General features: G+C 37.6%; 2 protein-coding genes and 1 non-coding gene across 4 annotated transcripts in view; all 3 read left to right on the top strand.

Moving 5' to 3' along the window:
* Positions 1-8,297, top strand: part of PIK3C2A (phosphatidylinositol-4-phosphate 3-kinase catalytic subunit type 2 alpha) — a 97,156-nt gene extending 88,859 nt beyond the window's left edge. The window contains exons 27-33 of one of the 2 annotated variants that reach the window (XM_057747717.1): positions 1,215-1,422; positions 2,625-2,749; positions 3,668-3,785; positions 3,874-3,946; positions 4,277-4,386; positions 4,471-4,596; positions 6,253-8,297. In XM_057747717.1, coding sequence (XP_057603700.1) covers positions 1,215-1,422; positions 2,625-2,749; positions 3,668-3,785; positions 3,874-3,946; positions 4,277-4,386; positions 4,471-4,596; positions 6,253-6,435 — 943 coding nt within the window. In that variant the 3' untranslated portion in view covers positions 6,436-8,297. Of the gene's footprint in view, positions 1-1,214; positions 1,423-2,624; positions 2,750-3,667; positions 3,786-3,873; positions 3,947-4,276; positions 4,387-4,470; positions 4,597-6,252 lie in introns of those variants that run through there. The other variant, XR_009055360.1, reaches the window with a different exon arrangement.
* Positions 8,298-15,170: 6,873 nt separating this feature from the next.
* On the top strand, positions 15,171-17,755 carry RPS13 (ribosomal protein S13). The gene is made up of 6 exons (XM_057695890.1): positions 15,171-15,292; positions 15,439-15,487; positions 15,672-15,750; positions 16,478-16,647; positions 16,962-17,062; positions 17,677-17,755. The coding sequence occupies exons 1-6, from the start codon at positions 15,270-15,272 to the stop codon at positions 17,708-17,710; spliced, it is 456 nt and encodes a 151-aa protein (XP_057551873.1). The 5' UTR covers positions 15,171-15,269; the 3' UTR covers positions 17,711-17,755.
* On the top strand, positions 16,233-16,322 carry LOC130829605 (small nucleolar RNA SNORD14). The gene has a single exon (XR_009047618.1). It is a non-coding gene; the product is annotated as a small nucleolar RNA SNORD14 (small nucleolar RNA).
* Positions 17,756-23,115: the final 5,360 nt, after the last annotated feature.

The following is a 23,115-nucleotide window of genomic DNA, read 5'->3' on the forward strand; positions in this document are numbered from 1 at the left end:
CACTATTTCCTCACATGAAGGAGGGAGAAGAAAAAGGAGGAAGAAAGTCATTCTTATAAGGATACTAACTCCATAAAGCCCCTTTGGGGTTGGGGCTTTAGCATATGAATTTTGGGGGACACAAACATTCAGTCCATAGCAAGGCAGAAACCTTTGTGTGAGGTTCTCTGACTTTTCTTTTTGACTCGTTCCTCTTTCTGTATTCCTTTATCCTGTTTTCCTTTGCTTGCCTAAAATGATTTATTCAGGGCTGCCTTCCAGATTTATCCCCACCAAAACTCCCCATCTTGTCAAAACTTCTTTTCCCAACCGAGAGAAATTATATAACTTTCTAAAGAAGTAATCTAGGCTTCCCTGGTGGCGCAGTGGTTAAGAATCCGCCTGCCAATGCAGGGGATACTGGTTCCATCCCTAGTCCGGGAAGATCCCATATGCCGCGGACCTATTCAGCCCGTGCGCCCCAGCTGCTGAGCCTGCGCTCTAGAGCCCAGAGCCACAACTGTTGAGCCCGTGTGCCACAACTACTGAAGCCTGCGAGCCCAGAGCCCATGCCTCGCAACAAGAGAAGCCACTGCAATGAAGCCCGCATGCCACAACAGAGTAGCCTTTGCTCTCCGCAACTAGAGAAAGCCCACGAGCAGCAACGAAGACCCAACGCAGCCAATAAATAAAGAACAAACAAAAAAACACCTACTGCACCTTTCATTTAAGAAAGAAAGAAAAACAAAGAAAGAAAGAGGGAATCTGATACCAGATTCTGCTATTCTACTGTTTGATAGAATGCATTTTTTAAATTTTGGATTACTTTGGATGCTTCCTTCTATATCTGTTTAGTTGCCACCTTCCCCATTTATTAAAATGAATAGAATAATGAATCATCTTTTGGCATTATACCAACTATCTTCTGTCCCTGATAGCTTTTTAAATTAGTATTGGACCCCACAGAGCTTAAGAAATCCAAGCATCATTTCTTGGAGACAGTGGGATGGGATGGAATAGAGGCTTTCTTTCCCAGGCTGAAATTTTTTTGTTGGGGGTGAGATATATTTCAACAGGTTTTTGGCCTATGGAACAAAGGGAATCCTTGACAAAGTGAGAATCTACTTAATATTTAAAAAGGAATAAAAGTGTTTTTCATCTTTTATTATGTTAAAATAATTGAGAATGTTTTCTTATGAACTTTAACATTAACACATTGTCTGATTATCTTTTAGGCTGATTGAATCAAGTTTGGGAAGCATTGCCACAAAGTTTAACTTCTTCATTCACAACCTTGCTCAGTTGCGTTTTTCTGGTCTTCCTTCCAATGATGAGCCCATCCTTTCATTTTCACCAAAAACATACTCCTTTAGACAAGATGGTCGAATCAAAGAAGTCTCTGTCTTCACTTATCATAAGAAGTACAACCCAGATAAACATTACGTAAGTTGGTTTGGTATCTGTAGAGACTCACGCATGCATTATTGTTGTACTTTCCTACTGCCTTCACTGACTCTGCTAAAGTTCAAACATTTGTTCTTTTCATACTTCTTTCTTCCATGGATGGTCCAAAAAGTAATAAATATACTTGGAGCATTATAATTATTTTTTGGTGTTTATTTTTTGGTAAATTTGCTCCCAAACCATGAGGGACAAGTGATACTCTTCAGAAACTAGACTGAAAGGGTGGTGCTGTTTTGCCTTTCTCCTCCCTTGTCTTCTATTTGTTCTTAATTTCAAAGGTAAAGGTTACTCACTGTAACAAACTCAACCAATACAGATACATGTAAAGTAAAAATCTAAGTCCTTATTTCACTTTCCAGGGATGAAGTATTATAAAACATGCACATCAACTTAGTTTTTTGAACAAAGTAGGATCTTTAGTGTACTCCCCCCTCCCCCCCGCCCGCCAATATTATAGTGTTATCATCTTTTTTGCTCGTTTTTGTGCTAATATTATTGTTGGATAACTTTACAACACTGTCAGCCTTTAAATTTCTGACAAATTGATAGATTTTAGAAAGTGATTTCACTGTTTTGATTTTCACCTATTATTAGTAAATTTTTACGTTTACTGAGTATTTTAGGATACCATTTAATTGAATAGTCCATTCTTTCCCCTAGTGATTTATAATCATTAAATACACTAAGTTTATATCCCTGAATTTATTTCTGGTGTTGTACAGATATATCTGACTCTTTGTGTACCAGTATTTTACTCTTTAAAGTACTTTATAATATATTGGTAGTTTAAATATCCAGTAAGACAGGCTTTCCCCCATCCCCATCGCCCTAAGTTTTGCCTTCTCATTCACTCTCCTAAATGAATTTACTTGCTAATATTTTCATTGAAAATGCACCACACTTAAAAATTTAGGAAGTACATTTATATTTAATCCTAGAAATGGAATGACTTTCAGGTTCCAGTTCTTATTTATCTTAGACAACAGTTAAAGTTACTCTTAGAATGTAGTTAGGTATGCTATAAATACATTGACTTTTATATTTCCTGTTTCCTATTGGTGACATATATATTACAAAGTGAAAAGCACTTGGTACATATAATGGTCAAGCTGAAAATTTTCTTTCTGTCAAGAAAGGTTATATTATAAACCTAATGTGTTTGGGGTGTGATTTCTTTTCAGATTTATGTAGTCCGAATTTTGAGAGAAGGACAGCTTGAGCCATCATTTGTGTTCCGGACATTTGACGAGTTTCAGGAACTTCACAATAAGCTCAGTATTATTTTTCCACTTTGGAAGTTACCAGGGTATGTTCTCATCTGTGTACATTAATCTTTTTTTATAGGAAACAATTTCTTTATTACCAGATAGGTCAACAGCTTTGTGTTAAGTTAGTGTAAGATATTGTACTTTGGACTGTGTGCAAATAATTTTCCTTTGTATCACAAGGGCCTAATACAGTACTAGACATAAACAAGGAACTAAGTTTTTCTTGAATTAATAAATGATCAAGATCTTAAACTTAGAATATGGGATTTTCTAGCTTTCTGAATCACTGCAGGAATACTCTATTATGGCCACACTGGACTCCTCTGAAAAATAATAAACTGAGGCACTGATCACTAATCAGAATGTTAGTGTTTAGATTTGTATTTAATACCCTTTGGAAACCTTCGGTTTTTAATGTAGCTATTTAATGTAGTCCATTTCCTGTGCTGAATTGCTCACATTCTTCTCAGACTAGATTTCAAAAATAAGGAGGCAGCAAAGTGAGTACCAGAGTTTATTTCCATGTGCAGTCTCATTTTTCCACTGCCACCAAAATAAGCAGAGTTAAGATGATCTTGATTTGAGCCCTGTGGCATTTGTGGATTTTGTTGGTATCAACAATTAGCTATGGCTGATTGAATAATTATTTTGGAGGATAAGATCTGCATATTTGTGAATGATTAATCTTGAGAAAAAATAAGTAGGAAATAAGTAATAATATAGCATATTAGCAAGGCAATTTACCTTTTGTACCAAGGTCATAAAAGGATAACGTATACTTGAACTATTTTATCTCTAGTGCTTGGAAAAGAAATCCAGAAATTACTTTATAGTGAATTGAGACTCCACTTTGTATTTAAGTGTATAAAAGAATATCTCTAAGTATTACACTTGATTCTATAAATACTCCCAGATGAAATAATTAAACCCCACTTCTTTTGGTTTTTCTTTTGTAGCTTTCCTAATAGGATGGTTCTAGGGAGAACACACATAAAAGATGTAGCAGCCAAAAGAAAAATTGAGCTAAACAGTTATTTACAGAGTTTGATGAGTGCTTCAACGGATGTAGCAGAGGTGACTATCCTAACTGAAAAATAATAACATACTTTTTTTGTGCTGTATAACATTTAAATTAATGAGTCTTCTTTCTCTTCCACCTTAGTGTGATCTTGTTTGTACTTTTTTCCACCCTTTACTTCGTGATGAGAAAGCTGAAGGAATAGCTAGGTCTGCCGGTGAGATGATTTTTCTCTTTATTGATAATTCATGGCTTCCTTATGATCTGCAAGTCTGTAACTTCTCGATGGATGTGGTAGAGTGACAGTGGGGTTACTGTCTGTAACCAATGAGAATGAGAGGAGGGTATTCTTTCTAAGCCAGTATATTTCTGGGTAAACATAATTTTCCTAACGGAGTGTGATTACTAAGGAAGTGCGTATCAATGGCCTACCAGGTTCTTACCTCTTTTTCTCCAACATGTGATGGTCCTGGAATTACAGCAAAAACTTTTGTTGCAGCTCGAAGCACTGCAAGCAACATAAAGATGAACATGTTTATATTTTCAGATGCAGGTCCCTTCAGTCCTACTCCAGGCCAAATAGGAGGAGCAGTGAAATTATCTGTCTCTTACCGAAATGGTACTCTCTTCATCATGGTGATGCACATCAAAGATCTTGTGAGTGATTACAATTGATAATTGTAGAGGAAACCTATACCTTGGTAGGAAGCACTACTGTTAAGGGAATGCTTTTCTTTATAGGTTACTGAAGATGGGGCTGACCCAAATCCATATGTCAAGACATACCTACTTCCGGATACCCACAAAACATCCAAACGTAAAACCAAAATTTCACGAAAAACTAGGAATCCAACATTCAATGAAATGGTAAGTTGAAATCATTTCTAAAAATTTCGTAGATTTTTTTGTTCTCAGATTTTTAATTTTAAACACTTTAAATTAAAATTTTTTAGCTATCAGTAGCTGAACTATTTATTGTACTAGTAAGGCAAACCAATAGCAGTCCAGTGGTATTTAACAAAATGATGCAGAATTGAACCTTGGATCATAGATCCTTAGGCTTTAAAAAGATCTTAGGGGCCATTATTCAGTTACCCATCTAGTGCTTAAACCCCTTCAAAAGGTGGATGTCTGATCTGTGCTAAAATACTTCCAGGCCATCCAGTTTTTTTGGGCAGCTGTGACTCTTAGATTATTTTTTATACTGAGATGAAATCTTCACTCCCTGTAGTTTGCACCTGTATGTCTCAGTTGTACCTCTTGGGAACACATAGAAATGCTCTTTTCCTCCTTCTACATGGCAGCCTTTGAGATAACTGAAGTTCAGATGTCCTTCCTCTTTATTCTGTTGAAACATCTTCAAGACCTTTACCTTGGTTTGATAGGAGGTAATTTCAAAATCATCCGCCTTCTAATTTGTCTTAGTCTGTCAGCAATCCTCTTAAAATAGAGTGATCTGAACTGAAAGCAGTAAGTGAAACATCAGCTGAACAGTGTGGAGCAGAACTGTGACTTTGCAGAGCCACTCATGGTCAACTTATAAACATACTAACCTATTAAAACCCTTAGTCAACTACTACATTGGGATAAACACATTTATGTACATTAACACAAAAATGTCTGGATAGAGATTTGGAAGCAAATAATTCTGAATTTTCATCAAGGTTATAAGTTTACTAAAACCATGGAATACCTTTTCAGCCCCTTAAAAGCATATAAAATGTTTGGTGAAGACCAGTTGGTGTTATTCTCAAAGAGTAGTATTGGGAAAAAAAAAAAATAGTATTGGCTTTTTTTCTAGTTAGTGTTATAGTTTGAAGAAACTGAAATGTGGTCTTTTTTTAGTTCTTTTAGTCAAACAGTGAGGACTAGATTAAGGAGATGTTGCTCAGAAGTTATGGTGAGGCTTTCTTGAAAAAAAAAATTGTGTTGCATGCGGTGTTTGAAAGAAAATAGCTTTATAACACTCCAGATTTGCTATAAACTGCATTTGTAATTGGCTGTTTTGCATTGAATTATGGATATGCAGAAATTATCACTTCATGGTATATAAAATGCAACAGAAAAACAACAAAAGGAAATTTTAATCCTCACTTTTTGTAAAATAATTACAATTACGCTTTCCCAACTTGCTTTCTTCTACTCTTTTTCTTCCATTCTCTTTCTTCCATTTCTCTTTTAAGGATGATCTGTTAAATCATTGTAAAGCAAGCTGCTGTGTAATTTCCTGTCCCCATACCGCCACTTCAGAAAAACCTTGTTTTTAGTTTTTAGCCAATAGTAATTTTCTGCTTTGTGCATTCCTATGTCAGACACTCAGGAATGACAATACAATCCAAGACTCCTGAGATACAAAATGTGCATCTAAAGTATGAGACATATTCTACCAGATATGTCATAGTCAACGTCATTAGTTGTAGTCACTCTTTGACTAGTAATCTCTCTTATGTTTTTACGTAAAATAATCCTAGAAATTGGACAAATGAATAATTTGTAATCTGTTTCTTTTTGTCTTTGCTATAGCTTGTGTATAGTGGATATAGCAAAGAAATCCTAAGACAGAGAGAACTTCAGCTAAGTGTACTCAGTGCAGAATCTCTGCGGGAGAATTTTTTCTTGGGTGGAATAACCCTGCCTTTGAAAGATTTCAACTTGAGCAAAGAGACGGTTAAGTGGTATCAGCTGACTGCAGCAACCTATTTGTAAGCTAGTGAATTTCTGAGCTTTGGAAGCAAGAACAGTTATAAACATGTGCACACAAACGTGAACTTTGTATAATATTTTTATACTGGACAGAAATTATAAAGTAAATGTACATGCTGCATTTCAACACATCTGTTGGACCAACAGTCACTTAACTTTTATGAATTTGTTGACGCCATTGCTGTTTTAAAGTCATTGTATAGAATGCTGTAAATCCTAAACTTAATATATAGTAAGTCCTGAAAAAGAGTTGCTGAAGGAATTAATCCTTTCTTGAGTAATTCAGAGTAATAGCTTTAGTATGGTCTGATAGTATTATGTCAGTTCAGCATTTTGCATTGTTTCTTACACAGACACAGCATGTTTGTCTTCCTGTTTTGCACCTTTTACAGCCTTTACCACTGTGTATGTTCACAAACACCAAAGGAGAGGAAAGGTGCAGGATGTTACCATAAAATGCAGCTGCTATTCACAGGGCTGAAAAGCAAAGCACAAATAATAGTTATGTTAATAAGAACTACTAAGTAGTTTATAGAAGTAGGGGAAAATAACATTGCTTTTTATTATTCATGTCTTTAAAGCCTTTTTCAGAATAAGTGCCAATCACTGAAGTTGTAAATAATGGTGCCTTAACTTCATATGCTTCTCTGGCACTTCATTCTGATTTTTTTCTTGACGTGATAAATAGTAAGTAGTTTGCACTCACTTTTTACTAAAGACAAGAAATTATGTAAACTTATTAATGTTTTTCCCACAGATAGATCATTTTCTGTACTTCAGATGTGTGACTTAGTTATTTAAACATCAGCCATTAGATTTATATTTTGTTGCCCAGTAACTGAATGAGATTCATCAATGTAGCTGTACACTAAATTCCATCATTCCGTTATAATCCTACATTTAGTCCCAGGAGTGTGAACTGAAGTTTGGTAATTTCATCTCTGTATATCTATATTCCACTCCCTCGTTAAACGAGAAAATGTTCACCCAAGTGTCCATTCCCGTTTGGTAGAAGAACTCCCCGAGTAGGGCAGACTCTTACAGGAGGCCAGGACAAGAACTCTAGGGTCCAGACTAAATTTTAACACAGACGTTTATGGCACATTTTGTCTTGTAAGCTGTCTTACATTTGAAAACACTTTACATTCACTTGAATTACTTTTCTTAATATAATGACATTTAGAATCATAAAGGACATGACTGAAATCATTCTGTAGTAACCATTAAGAATAGGGTTCATTGTTATTAGTTATTCATACAACTTCACACATAATTTTGTGTTTAGTTTGGATAAATAGGTATATATAATATTAATTCTCATGGCTAGAATAGGAATTCAGACACTTTTAAGTGGTAAGAGACTGTAGCAATCTAGTTGCTGTGAGATAACTGACAAAATATGCAATGAAAAATACCAAGAAAGGAAGGACAATCTCCGATTCAGTTGCCCAGAACAGAATTTTTATAAACTGTGCAGATGTTTAATGTAAATGGTGATACCTGCAGAGCAGACATAGAAGAGTTGAGGATGTATCAGTGGGACAGGTTAAAAAAAAAAAAAACTTGAAATTTTTGGTGCCTAACACTAATGGTCCATTTGTAGGAAACCCCGTATGATATATGAATGTCTTTTTTTATATTAAAATGTATCATCTATTTAATAAGTTAATTAAAATGCAGATCAAAGCACCGCCATTTATTTGCTTTTTCCATATACAGCTAACATTTCTTTAAAGTGTGTAAGTGGCTTTGCAAATGTAAAGAAGTACTAGATATTTTCACTTGTTTTTAAGACCTAATTCCATTCCGTGAGTTGTCTCTTAGGCACTGTAAAAAAGAAATAAAAGTACTGTCTTGGTAAAAGGTCACTGTTACTTGGACTCCGTGTATACTGCTCGTTTGCAGTCTGTTATAGCAGTGTCTTTTACACAAATAGTAGAGCTAGAAAATGTGGTGTCACTTTTCAATTACAAGAAATATGGATTCTTATCCAAAAGTGTATATTATACACTCTGTATAGTTCACCAGAGTTCAAAGCAAGTGGTAATGTTTCTCTTAACTCAGTATGTGCCTTCTCTGGTCATTAAAAAACACACATACATTAAATATATTTTAAATATAAATTATTTCTTTGTGAACGCTAATCTTCAGCCCTTACCCCCCCCCAAAAAAAGAGGCGCCTCTTTGCACTACTTACTATCAATAAATTTTAAATTGGCTGTTTTTTTAAACTTTTTTAGTGCTTCCATTAAAGTAAATCTGAAACAGGTGAATAAACTAGACAAGACACTAATTTTTATGTATAATCACAATGTTTTATACGTAGCTTTACTGAGTAAAAATAGTTATGCTACATGTAAGTCTTACACCAGAAGAATTCCTTCCCCTTGCAGTGTTTTGGGATTTGAAAATAATGGTTTACTCAAAGCACTGATTATTTTCTCTACTGAGGAACCCAATGTAGAACTTGCACTGATGTTTTTATTATTGCCTTTGTAAGAATCTGTAGGTATCTAAACGTTAAGGCATGTATGACCTTTGATAAAGTATTCTTTTATCTTTTCAAATTAAAGTTGTATAAAAGTTTCAATATCTTGCCTTAAATTCGTTGACTGTTCTTTCTGGGATTCATGTGGCATTTAAAAAAGAAAATATTCAATTTGATACTTAAACTTCACATCAAAAAGGAATGAAGCCCCACTACCATAATCTGTGGATTTATTTACTTACATGCTGTTTGATTAGCAGTGCAAATATGAATAAATATGGCAATTAGTCTCATCTATAAGAACCAAATACTTTAATTATATTAAGGTAATGAATAAAGATGTATAGTATTTTTATTAATACCTTGAATATATTCAGTGGATTGAATGTGACTTCATAACTGTACTATGATTGTATTAAAATATTTCTGGAACAAAGGAACTCTGCTCTCATTTCTTTCCTCATCAACATATTAACATTTTTAGTTCCAAACTTTGATATGAGCTCACTGTTGCTGTTCCTTTGCATCCTCACCCAGGAGTTTATTAGGTTCAGATAATCCTGTATTTCAGAATTGGCTTGTGATTTGCCCCTAAAAATGTCCTTATAGAGTATCTGACTTCTAAATGTGTTTCTTGGAAGGTCTGGATTGCCACTTTGTTAGAGCCCAATCACCATTTCATAGAAGTGAAATGCTTCTGTGAGTATGATCCCCAGCCTTTGGTAATTTACTTAAATATTAAATAGTATAGACTTATCTTCAGAACAGAGAATGTAAATCCTTAATACCCTACCTCCATCCTGGAATGATACCAGTGAGGTTGTGGTTCTGTGATCCATGTAAGATGGATCCATTTAAGAGATAACATGTGATAGGGCCAAAGACCGTGAAAGTACAAAAAATTAGAGCCAGTTTCTTTGGCTGATAAACTGTTTGTGTCAGAAACAAAACAACTTCATTTTACTCTTACTGTTTGAAACACTTTATCATGCAAATTTTAGACAAAGTTAGACAACAGTATAATGAACTCCATGAATGGATCCCATCACACACCTTCAACAATTATTACCTTAAGGCTAATCTTGTTTGATCTATGTTAACGAGGATGTGCCTAGGTGTAGATATCTTTATTTCTGGTTAGGATTCTTAAAGCTACGGATCAGTAACTTTCTTCAGTTGTGAATAATTCATTATGACTTCTTTTCCAGTTCACTACTTCTCTCTTCAACTGTTTAATCCATTCATTGAGTTTTCAATTTGGGTTGTTGTATTTTTCACTTATATTTGTTTTTTTTTGTTTGTTTGTTTGAATCATGATCCAGGAAAGACACAGGACTGCCAGGATCAATGAGAAAATAGTTTTTTTTTTCAACAAATGATGCTGCGACAATTAGATAACCACATGCAGAAAAATGAAGTAGAACTCTTACAACATATACAAAAATTAATGTAAAATGGATCAAAGACCTAAACATAACTAAAATTATAAAACTCTTAGAAGAAAACATAGGTGTAATCTTTGTAACCTAGAATTAGACAGGGTTTCTTAAGTATGTCACAAAAAGCACAAGCAACAAAAAAATAAATTGGGTTTCATCAAAATTAAAAACTTATGTGCAGGGCTTCCTAGGTGGCACAGTGGTTAAGAATCTGCCTGCCAATGCAGGGGTTCGAGCCGTGTGCCAGGAAGATCCCACATACCATAGAGCAACGAAGCCCATGTGCCACAACTACTGAGCCTGTGCTTTAGAGCCCGTGAGCCACAACTATTGAGCCCATGTGCTGCAGCTACTGAAGCCCATGCGCCTAGAGCCTGAGCTCCGCAACAAGAGAAGCCACGGCAATGAGGAGCCCGCGCACCACAACGTAGAGTAGCCCCATTCACTGCAACTAAAAGAAAGCCCGCACACAGTCAAAAAGACCCAACACAGCCAATAAAATAAATTAAAAAAAAAAAACTTATGTGCATCAAAGGACACTATTAATAAAGTAAAAAGACAACTCACAGAATGGGAGACAGTATTCACAAATCATGTATCTGGTAAAGACCTGGTATCTGGAATACATAAAGCACTCTTTTAAAATTCAAGAGAAAGCAAACTCAGTTTTTAAATGGGCAAAGGACTTTTGAATAGACATTTCTCCAGAATGGCCAACAATCACATGGTAAGATGCTCAACATCTCAGTCATTACGGAAATATAAAACTACATTGAGATACCAATTCACACCCAGTAGGATGGCTAGAATTTAAAAAGTTAGTGTTTGTGAAGATGTGGAGAAATTGGAGGCCTCACACTGCTGGTAGGAATGTAAAATGGTGCAGCTGCTGTGGAAAACACTGGCAGTTCTCAAAAAGTTAAACATAAAAAAATTAAATGTAGAGTTACCCCTACGACCCAGCAATTCATAGATTATGTGTAATCTCCAGGAGAACTGAAAACAGGTATTCAAATATTTGAGCACAAATGTTCATAACAGCATTATTCATAATGGTCAAAAAGTAGAAACAAGCCACTCCATAAACTGCTAAAACTAAATGTGGTATATCTGTATGATGAAATATTATTCAGCCATTAAAAGGTATGGAGCATTGATACATACTACAACATGGATGAACCTTGAAAACATACTAGTGGAAGAAACCACACACAAAAGGCCACATATTGTATGATTTAATTTATATGAAAAGTTCAGAATAGGCAAATCCAAGGAGACAGCAGATTAGCGGTTGCCAGGGACTGTGGTTGAGGGGATACTGGAGAGTGACTGCTTAAAGAATAGAAAGATTTTTTTTAAATTTATTTTTTATTGAAGTATAGTTGAATTACAATGTGCTAATTACTGCTGTACAGTAAAGTGACTCATATATACATATATACATATAGTCTTTATATATACATATATATAGTTATATATAGTCTTTTTCATACTCTTTTCCATTATGGTTTATCACAGGATATTGAATATAGTTCCCTGTGCTATACAGTAGGACCTTGTTGTTTATCCATTCTATAGATACTAGTTTGCATCTGCTAATCCCAAACTCCCAATCTAATCCTCTCTCACCCTACTCCCCATTGGCAACCACCAGTCTATTCTCTTATGTCCCAGATTCTGTTTTGTAGATAGGTTAATTTGTGTCATATTTTAGATTCCACATATAAGTGATATCACATAGTTATTTGTTTAGAACAGAAAACTTTAACATGATGAAAATTCCTGGAATTAGTGGTGATGGCTGCACAACATTGTAAATGTGCTAAAGGACACTGTATTATACACTTTAAAATGGTTAAAATAGTGAATTTTATGGTGTGTGAATGTTACCTCAAAATGTTTAGAAGCTCATACAATCAGTTTTTAGAAACCATTTGATCATGTTAACAGTGACTATTTTTTAGATAGTAATAAAATTATAATTTCCCCTTTTTTGTCATTGAAAAATCAGAAGGTTTTAATTAACAAAAAGTTCTCCAAAAAGCATGTCACATTTAAAGGCAAGAGAAGGTAAATATGATTTGATTAAAATTCACACACATCATATTTTATCTTTATTATTACTGGACATACAAACATGGCCAGATAAGGTGATAAACTAGTGGAGAGCTTACACATGACTAAAACAAACCAAAACCCCTGAAATAATAGTTATAATTCCTATACCATGAATAAACAGTTATCAACATTCCTATATCCTTATTAGGAAAGTTCTATAGTCTTTTTCACAACTGATTTTTTTAATGATTTTTTTTAAAACCAGAGTGGTGTTCTCAAAACAATCCAGCATTAGTATTGGTTATATCACAGACATCCCTCAAATCATTCTACAAGACATAAGTGTGATAAATCAGGGGGCTAAGGGCAAATCATTCCAGCAACGCTAGAGGTCTCAAAAACACTCATGTGTAGCTAAGAAAGTGGTTTGCTCCCAATCACACACAGAAGTACTGTAATTCAGGTCTAGATTGCCAAATCTTACTCTTCCCACTAGGCCTCCTGAAATAAAGTTTGTAGTCTAGACATCTTCCTAAGGAAAAAATTACTTCTTTAGGTTCATTCTTTCAAATAATTACTTAGTGTCTAGTTAGGCATTGTTCTTGGTGTTGAGTTGAAAGCAACGAACAATCTACTTTCAGAGTTCAAATTTACTGGAGGCAGACAACCAAACAAGAAACGAGAAAGGAAAATGAAAGCATAAAAACAAACATTTAGATCGACTGAACAGAATAGAGTCGAGAAATAAACCCACACACCTAGTCAATTAATCTTCGACAAAGGCAGCAAGAATATACAATCGAGAAAAGAGTCTTTTCACCAAGTGGTGTTGGTAAAGCTGAACAGCTGCATGTAAATCAATGAAGTAAGAACACTCCCTCACATCATACACAAAAATAAACTCAAAATGGCTTAAAGACTTACATATCAGACATGACACCATAGAACTCTAGAAGAGAACATAGGCAAAACATTCTCTGACATAAATCGTAGCAATATTTTCTTAAGTCAGTCTCTCAAGGCAACAGAAATAAAAAAAAGGACCTAATCAAACGTAAGCTTTTGCACAGAAAAGGAAACCATAAACAAAACAAAAAGACAACCTATGGACCGGGAGAAAATATTTGCAAACGATGCAACCGACAAGGGCTTAATTTCCAAAATATACAAACAGCTCATACAACTCAATAACAAAAACAACCCAATCAAAAAAAGGGCAGAAGACCTAAACAGACATTTCTCCAAAGAAGACATACAGATGGCCAACAGGCATATGAAAAGATGGTCAACATTGGTAATTATTAGAGAAATGCAAATCAAAACTATGAGGTATCACGCCACACCGGTCAGAATGGCCATCATCAAAAAGTCAACAAATAATAAATGCTGGAGAGACTGGAGAAACGGGATTCCTCCCACACTGTTGATGGGAATGTAAATTGGTGCAGCCACTATGGAAAACAGTATGGAGCTTCCTTAAAAAAATAAAAATGGAGTTACCATATAATCAGCAATCACACTCCTGGGCATATATCCGGAAAAGACAAAAGCTCTAGTTTGAAGACACATGTACCCTAATGTTCACAGCAGCACTGATTACAATAGCCAAGACATGGAAGCAACCTAAGTGCCCATCAACAGATGCATGGATAACGAAGATGTGAGATATATATATACACACATATATATATATAATCAGCCATAAAAAAGAATGAAATAATGCTATTTCAGCAACATGAATGGACCCAGAGATTATTATACTAAGTCAGATAGACATATTACATGATATCACTTATATGTGGAATCTAAAAAATAGTACAAATGAACTTATTTACAAAACATGTACAGATACACAGACACAGAAAACAAACTTAAGGTTACCAACAGGGAGGCAGAGGGAAGGAGTTTGGGATTTAAAAAATAAACAAATAAAGGAAAATGACAGAGACTACGTGGCATGAGGGTGATCAATAGGATATTGTGTTGGGAGGGAAAAAAACTACTTTAGATGGTCTTCCTCAGGGAGGGCCTCTCTGAGACGACTTAGAAGCCAGGATCTGACTTCTGTGTAGTCAGTGACCCGTCCCCTGAAGGACTAGGATTAGAGATAAGAAATGTCATCTTTGGCTAGGCGCAGCCCCTACCATTTCTTCCAGTGTAGCACTTATGGCCATGGTATTGTACCTGTGAATTTTTTGTATGTACGTATTTTTCTGGCCGCACCGCGCAGCTCGTGGGATCCTAGACCCCGGACCAGGTATGAGGCCCTCGGCAATGAGGGCGCGGTGTCCTAACCACTAGACAGCCAGGGACTTCCCCCCCGTGAAAGTTTTAAGGGCAGGGGCCGACTTTGAGGTGTCTAGCGCCACGACAAGGCCTGGCGTTGGTGAGTGGATGAACAATTGTGTCTGGTTGAACTTGGGGCGCCAAAATCCAATGGGCGGCGGGGGAGCAAATACCGGCCTTCCCTAAGGACAAGGACCACGTCTACCAAACTCTGCTGCCGTACCTGCTCCACGTGCACTCCCAGTAAGCCTTCCCATCCTGCACGACCTCGGCGCAAGCAGCACCCGCAAAGAACCAACAGCGCAAGCTGGAGTCGGACTCTTTCCCTCCTCCCTCCAAGCCCCGGCCGAGCACCACCTCAAACAGCGATGCATGCCGGGATGTGTAGTCCACGTTGAAGTGTCTTTCGGGATATGTAGTCACGCGGATGCCGGGAACCACGCTACACAGCTCCGCCTCCTGCGGGAGAGGAAGAGAGGACGTGTGAGGTCACTTCCTGCGTGCAGAGTGGCTTCCGGCCGCGCTTCGGCCGTGTCTTTCTTTTTCGGTAACAGACCGCCGCCATCATGGGTCGCATGCACGCTCCCGGGTGAGCTCGAGTTTATGAGCGGGTTGCAGGGCTGGGTACGGGGACAGGGGGCAAGGGCGGAGTGTGGGCAGCGGGTGCAGGGGGTGAGGTTCTGGGTTGCTGTGGCGGGGATCGCCTCCTCACCCCGAGACTGCTTCTGTCTTCAGGAAGGGCCTGTCCCAGTCGGCTCTGCCCTACCGCCGCAGCGTCCCCACAGTAAGTAGCGCGCGGAAACCGGGGAGAGGCCGGAACGGGGTGCCGTTCGTTGCCTGGGGGAAGCGGCACGGGGATGGGGACCACGTGTGCAGGAGGAGCGCGGTTCTGAAGGTGGAGGGGACCGCTGTGCTTCGGTTCCATCCGTGGTTTCTCGTCTTAAGGCCGCTTTCGTTTCCATAAACAGTGGCTGAAGCTGACGTCTGACGACGTGAAGGAGCAAATCTACAAACTGGCCAAGAAGGGCCTGACTCCCTCACAAATCGGTGAGTCTTTTGGGGTGATATAGACTCTTCCGCCTGCTCTCGTGTAACTTGCTAGAAAAAGACTCTGGGGGTAAATGACTCACACGTGGCGTGAAACTGTTTTGTTCGTTTTCCTGGCTTTACTGTTGATGATGACTGAGGCCTAGAGTTCCCTTGCTGAACTCTCAGGCTCTTCCTTGGAAGACGGTAAAATGATTCAAATGCTCTCCAACGCTTAATGAGGATTTTCTCGGGCTAGGCATTCTCCTAGGGGCGTGGTTCAAAGCGCTTTGCGTATGCTGACAACCATACTTTCAAATAAATACTAGTAGTTTTCCTTATCTTAAGTTAACGGAACTGAGGCACGTTGCAGCTCTATAACAAGCTCCAAGTCATACAGCCGTTAGTGGAGGAGTTGGGATTGGTTAAAACAGACTGTCAAGTAGATGGTGCTGTCTTGAAGAATCTCCTTGATTCCTTTGGTGGCTTATAATCCAACAAGCTCACTATGATGATGGTCTTCCAGCATTCGCAGTTTCCACCAGAAGGGTTTTCCTCTGTGTTGGGTAAACCTTCCTTGGATGTCTGAGTGAGCTTTGCGTGCATTCTAACGTTGATGTCTGATATATAAAAAGTAAGCCCTGTTTTACAGATGGGTAACTTGGAAAGTGACTTGGTCCCAGAGTCTTGATGTCACATGCTCCAGTTTGTATGTTTGGTGTGGGAATTTATGTTATTTGCTTTTTAGGTGTGATCCTGAGAGATTCACATGGTGTTGCACAAGTACGTTTTGTGACAGGCAATAAAATCTTGAGAATTCTTAAGTCCAAAGGACTTGCTCCTGATCTTCCTGAGGATCTCTATCATTTAATTAAGAAAGCTGTTGCTGTTCGAAAACATCTTGAGAGAAACAGAAAGGTAAGAGGATAGGACTGCTTGTACTAATTCATTTCAGTAAAATGTATTTGATTTGAATTATCTAAGGTGGCTTAGGACACAAACAAGTCACACTATTTGCTTTGAAATGAAAGTTACACCAGAAGAGATTTCCAGAGGGAGCTTTGGCTCCCTAAATACCCTTAAGGACTGCATCTAGCCACATGAACCCTAACCTATAATTCTGTTAAGGGACACTGGGTAACTTTTTGTTGAAGTGTGTGGTGTCTATACATTTTTCTGTTAATGTTTAGTTTTGAGTGGTTTTCCTGAATTATGTCAATTTTTATTTTTAGGATAAAGATGCTAAATTCCGTCTGATTCTGATTGAGAGCCGTATTCACCGGTTGGCTCGATACTACAAGACCAAACGAGTCCTCCCCCCCAATTGGAAATAGTAAGTGTCAACCCTTTTTGTTAACAAGAACAGGAGTTGGCCAGATATTAAATATAGTAATAATTACGGTAAGAGGCCTTAACAGTAAATGTTTTAGGCTGAGGTTACGTGGTCAACTACTCTTTAAAATCTAACTATAGCAAGAAAATAGCCGTAGACAATACATAAACAGGTGACATGGCTGTGTTCCATTGAAACTTTATTTACAAAGACAGAGGGCTGTAATTGTGTAGACCACTGATTTAGAACACAGACAAGCCCTTTGAATGACTTGTAGGTCGTGGGTAAAGTTTCAGGTCTTAGCTCTGCTCCCAGGTGTTTACGATATCTTCATTTTTGCATAGGCTGCTCACTGTGATGATTAACTTCCAGACATTCACAGTTCCCACCGGAAAGGTTTTTCCTAATGTTGGACAGTTCTTCCTTGGACTTCCAATTCTTCATATTATGCTTGATGATAATGAACTGTTTCAGGAACTGAGCTGTTAAGTGCATTTTATATATTTGGGGTTTATTTTAGATGTTAGGAAATAGCTCCGTTGGTTTTTGGAGATGTCTGTGAATGAATATGGAGAACTTTTATTAATCTAGCTCCCCCTCCTTTTCCTTTTCAGCGAGTCATCCACAGCCTCTGCCCTGGTTGCATAAATTTGTCTATTATACTCAAGCAATAAAATCATTGTTTAACTAGAAGCATGTTTTGTATTTCTTTAAAAAAATTGTCAGTGGTTTGTGTGTTCATCTTTTTTGTTGTGGACATGTGTTAGCAGAATAAGAATTGGGTGATTCCACAGGAAGCAATAAGATAGCATCCATCCATTGCATCCCTTCACTGCTCAACTAGTTCAGCAGCTTATCATTTCATGGTGGTTGCTATTTACAAGGTACTGGAAGAGACTAGGAAGTGGTGATTTACAGTTTCCATATCATGGCAAAAATGTTTCTAAGTAAATTTGATGTTTTTGAGGTAGATGTGTGATGTTATCTGCAGTGTAATATCAGAAATATACATGAAAGTGCCTGGAGGAGAAGGTATGGAGGGACCTTGGAAGCAGTGTTTGATCCCCAGTCCTGTGGGTGAGGCTTAAAGATGAGGAAGAAGGGCTTCAGGGAACAGGAAGAACTATGAGATGAGCTCAGTTCCCTGAGTCTTGCAACTTTTGGATGGATTAAGTAAGTATAAATGGTAAAATTTACTTAGCTGGGTGTTGTCAGAATATTCATTTAATTCTTAACACTTAAATGAGGTATGTAGGTACCCTGTTTGAAAGAGGCAAGTCTCAAACAACTGGAGTGAGGTGATCAAGGTTGTAAGGCCCACAGACGAGAAGCTGCATGTCTGGCTGGTTTACTCCTTCAGAATTCAGAAAATTCAAGCAAGCCATATGTATGTACTTAATGTTTTTAAGGGTTTACCATTTGGATGAATGTTTAATAATCTTTTTACTTAAGGTTTATGCAAGCAGTAATTAAAGTTGTGGTCAAAATCACACTCTCAGGCAGAGTCCCTTGTTTTCAAGAGACTAATATCATAAGTAGCAGTGATTTCCTGTGGGATGCTGGGCTGTGGGGGTACAGACACCCCCTCCACTTCGCTGGTCCTTCAGGACACTGCATATATTCGCCTACCTAGCTCTGCCAGGTATGCATCTCTGCCTTGCTGGGTGTGCAAACTGACTCAGCCCCACATCCTAATGGGCTCACAAATACAGGAAACAGGTGTGGAAATTTTACTCAATTCTTACTTAGTGTTAGATGTAAGTTTCTAATCCCTGTGGTTTTCTGTTCATGCCTTAAAAGTGGCTAAGTGTCATAAACCAAGAAATAAACTTACTGTAATAAGGCAAACATCTCCAAGAGTGATGAAAAAATAAAACAAGGTAACAGCAAGATCCTTTGCAAATGCCAGGTAAGCTAGGCAAATGTTGGGTATTGATGGTTCTGGTCCAAAAACTAGTCAGTAGTATGTGGAACATTTGATGTTTCAAAACATATCTAGGTTTTCTTTTAATTATGAGATGTATATACCTATTTATAATTTTGCCATCAAACCAACAGAATTACTGCAAATATTAAGTAGGACTACATGTTGGGAGGTTTTTCAATTCCTTAAGAAGCAATATATTAATGTAAAAATCACCTGCAGGCCTTTTGAGTGTGGGCAGAGGGTTCAAGCTTGGCTTTCAGAAACAGCCCTGCTACTTAAAACCCATGTGGTTTGGGGGTCACATCTCAAGAATCTCTAAATTGCTGTGAGGATCGCATGATATTCTTAATGTGGCAGTAGTTAAATCATTCAGAGAAAACCTTAAGTCTCTCCCAATCACTGCTTGTTAATACAGTCGCAGACAGTTTTTGCACATGGGCATCACATGCTGCGTATATCATCCCATAATCTTTTTACTTGTTATGGGTTGTGGGTACTTTGTATTCCATAAACTGTACTCGAATTTGCCTTGTAGTTATCTTGAGATAAATTTCCAGAAATGGGATCACTTTTGGTGTGAATATTTTACTTTCTGTAAAACTGACTTTTTAAAAAAAAATAGCATTTTACAGAGAATGGACTGGTGGACTCGAGGACGTGGGGTTGGGGGAGCGGGGAGCGAAGGGGAAGCTGGGATGAAGTGAGAGAGTAGCATAGACATATATATACTACCAACTGTAAAATAGATAGCTAGTGGGAAGTTGCTGTATAACAAAGGGAGATCAACTCCATGATGGGTGATGCCTTAGAGGACTGGGACGGGGAGGGGATATGGGGATATATGTATAAATACAGCTGATTCACTTTGGTGTACCTGATAAGCTGGTACAAGAGTGTAAAGCAATTGTATTCCAATAAAGAGCTTAAAAAATCATAATAAACAGGAACATATTTTTGTATAATAATTATCACCTATATAGACTGCAACATGATTGAGAATTTAAAATTAAAATGTAATTTCAAAAAAAAATAGCATTTTATTTTGGATTATACATGGGCAAGGGGTGTGTGTATGGCTGGGGGGTGGGTTCCACTCATTTTTTTCCAAGGCTTGGGACTGCTAAAATCTCTCTCTTTTAAAGGCTGTGCCGTGGGACATGAAGGATCTTGGTTCCCCGACCAGGGATTGAACCCATGCTCCCTACATTGGGAGAGTGGAGTCTTAACCACTGGACTACCAGCGAAGTGCCAGAACTGCTTTTCAAATGTGTACTGATAAGTACCCAAAAGGTGTATGAGAATGTCATTTCTTTACGTCCTCTAAAAATTGTTTTTATCAGTCTTTAAGAGAGACAATGATAGTCTGTTTTACCTCTTTGATGACTAATAGTATCTTATGTTTACTTTCTGTGAGTTGTCTGTTTATGCCCTGTTCCAATTTCTCTTTTGGTACATTATTATTAACCCTTTATATTTAACAAATACGTTCCCCAATTTATTCTCTGAATTTTGACCTTGTTAATGGTATTTTTGCTATAGAAGTTTTAAGAACTTTAATGATACTGTCCCTGATGTTTTTCCCTAGTGATCTTTTTCTTTTTTAAATGGATTAGTCTATTTAAATTTTTTTATTTTTTTCTGCTTCTTCCTTCTGTTAAATATAGTATGGTCTGTCTTCATCTGTCTTCCAGACTTAGACATTTATTCTTTCTTTTCCAGCAAAAGTTCCCAAGTGCTTTTTCTTTATAACATCTATTTTTATGAAGTTGGAATCAGCATATGCATACTATTTGTCCAGATCTACACATATGTGAGCTCCTAGGATTTGAAGGTTTCCTTCAACAACTGTTCTCTTCATTTGAAAAACAACTTTTCTTCAAGTGACAGGTGTTCATCTTATTTTTTAACTGAAGTTATGCATATATATGGTTTTAAAAGTCATATCATTTACAAGACTTACAAACTAAAAACAGGCCCTTCCATTTTGCAGCCTAAAGTCTAGGGCAACCACTTTCAGCTTTTTTCTGACATGCAATGTGCCTTCTTATTTCTAAATAATGTTTTTTTTTAAAAATTGAGGTGAAATTCACATATCATAAAGTTCATCATTTAAAAATGAACAATTCAGTGGCATTTAGTACATTGTGCAACCACTAGTTCCATAACATTTTCATCACCCCAAAATAAAACACTATACTCATAAAGCAGTTACTCCTTATTCTCTCCTCCCCCAAGCCTCTGGCAACCACCAATCTGCTTTCTGTTCCTAAGGGTTTACTTATTCTGGATATTTCATGTAAGTGGACTCATACAGTGCATGACCTTTTAAAGTCTGGTTTTCATTTAGCGTGATGTTTTGGGAGCTCCTTTGCGTTGTAGCATTTATATATGTTACTCATTTTTATGGCTGAATAATATCCCACTGTATGTATATACTGTAATTTGTTTATGTATTCATCAGTTGATGGATATTTGGATTGCTTCCACCTTCAGGCTATTTTGAATAGTGCTGTTAAGAACATTTTTAGTTTATACCTCTTCATCTGGAATTCTCATAATTATATAATGTTTATATATAGTATGTATAATTCTATACTTAACATTTCCATAAATAGATATATTTACAGAATATGTTAGTAATTACCTTGTTCTTCCATCTGCTTAGTGTTTGGTGTTCCTATCTCTAATTCATCCCCAAATGTTAAACCATAGTTTAAATCTTAATATGTTCAATCAAGTTTACTTTTGTTTTTTTCGATGAGAGCCCTCCCAGGACCGTGACCTTCTAGCTCCAACTCAGACAGATTACTCTTGAAACCTATAGTTCTGGAGTCTCCTTTTGCCCTCAGTATGGAATTCTGTCTGCTTCCACTGCCAGTCCCTATATCCACATCCTATTATATCTTCCTCTTTCTTGGTTTACTCCCTTTTAGTGAAACATCCTCTGGTAGCTCTTGAAGAAAGAGCTCAATCCTTGGACCTCATTTCTTCCCTGTTTATACCAACTCCAAGGTAATTTCATCTAGTCTGTGGCTTTAAATGCTATCTTTGATGTTACTACACAGATTCCTACCTCCAGCGCAGACCTTCTCTGAACTCCAGTCTTAGATATGCAATCGCCAATTCAACATCCCTACTTGGATCTGTAATACATACAGGGACTTTATTTATCCCAAACTGAACTCTTGACTTTTGCAGCCTAAACCTGTTCTCGCCCAAGACATTTCCGTCTTAATAAATGGCAACTTGATTCATCCTTGAACCAAAAACCTGAATAATCTCTGCCTTTTTTTCTCTTACACCTATATATCCACTTGGGTCACCAATCCTCTTGGCTTGATTTTAACAATGTGTCCCCAGATTTGACTGCTTATCACCTCTACTACAAGAAGCACCCTAGTCTGAGTCACCTTCTCTCCCCCTTACTATTGTAAAAACCTCCTCCTGTTTTCTACCACCTGTGACACCCCCCCCCCAAGGTCTTTACTACACCCATCTGGAGTGGTCTTTTTTTAAATTAATTTGTTCATTTGGTTGCACTGGATCTTAATTGCGTCAGGTGGGCTCCTTCGTTGCAGCTTGCCGAATCCTTAGTTGCAGCACGTGGGCTCCTTAGTTATGACATATGAACTCTTAATTGCAGTAGGCATGTGGGATCTAGTTCCCTGACCAGGGATCGAACCCATGCCCCCTGCATTGGGAGTGTGGAGTCTTAGCCACTGTGCCGCCAGGGAAGTCCCTAGAGTGGTCTTTTAAAATGTAAGTCGCACGGTATGTGCTCAAAAACCTCCAGTGGTTTCCCACCTCCTTAAGAATAAAATTTAAAATCCTTATCTTGCCCTACAAAGGAGTGTTAGTCAAGATCCTGGCAGGAAAACAGGTGGATGTCACACTCAAATTAAGGAATTTGGAGAGTGTACTCAAGGAACTCTACAAAGTTGTGAGTGGGGTTTAGGGAAGCCACAAGGCATTCTGTGTGTGGTTCCCTGGAGAGGCGTCAGGCACTCCCACCCCAGCCTGAAGTGCCCAGGGGAATCCAAGCTGCTGAATGTCCTCTGACAAGCTGGGGCCCTCTGTAAAGCCTCCTCTTGCGCTCTCATTTCTTGCAGGTGCCTCCCATTGGCCA

This window comes from Hippopotamus amphibius, chromosome 9 (assembly GCF_030028045.1).
Source record: "Hippopotamus amphibius kiboko isolate mHipAmp2 chromosome 9, mHipAmp2.hap2, whole genome shotgun sequence".
NCBI classification, from domain to species: Eukaryota; Metazoa; Chordata; class Mammalia; order Artiodactyla; family Hippopotamidae; genus Hippopotamus; species Hippopotamus amphibius.

Coding starts and splice junctions, on each gene's coding strand:
- RPS13 (XM_057695890.1), top strand. CDS start 15,270: ATGGGTCGCATGCACGCTCCCGG. Junction 15,293..15,438: donor GGTCGCATGCACGCTCCCGG/GTGAGCTCGAGT, acceptor TTCTGTCTTCAG/GAAGGGCCTGTCCCAGTCGG. Junction 15,751..16,477: donor CCTGACTCCCTCACAAATCG/GTGAGTCTTTTG, acceptor TTTGCTTTTTAG/GTGTGATCCTGAGAGATTCA.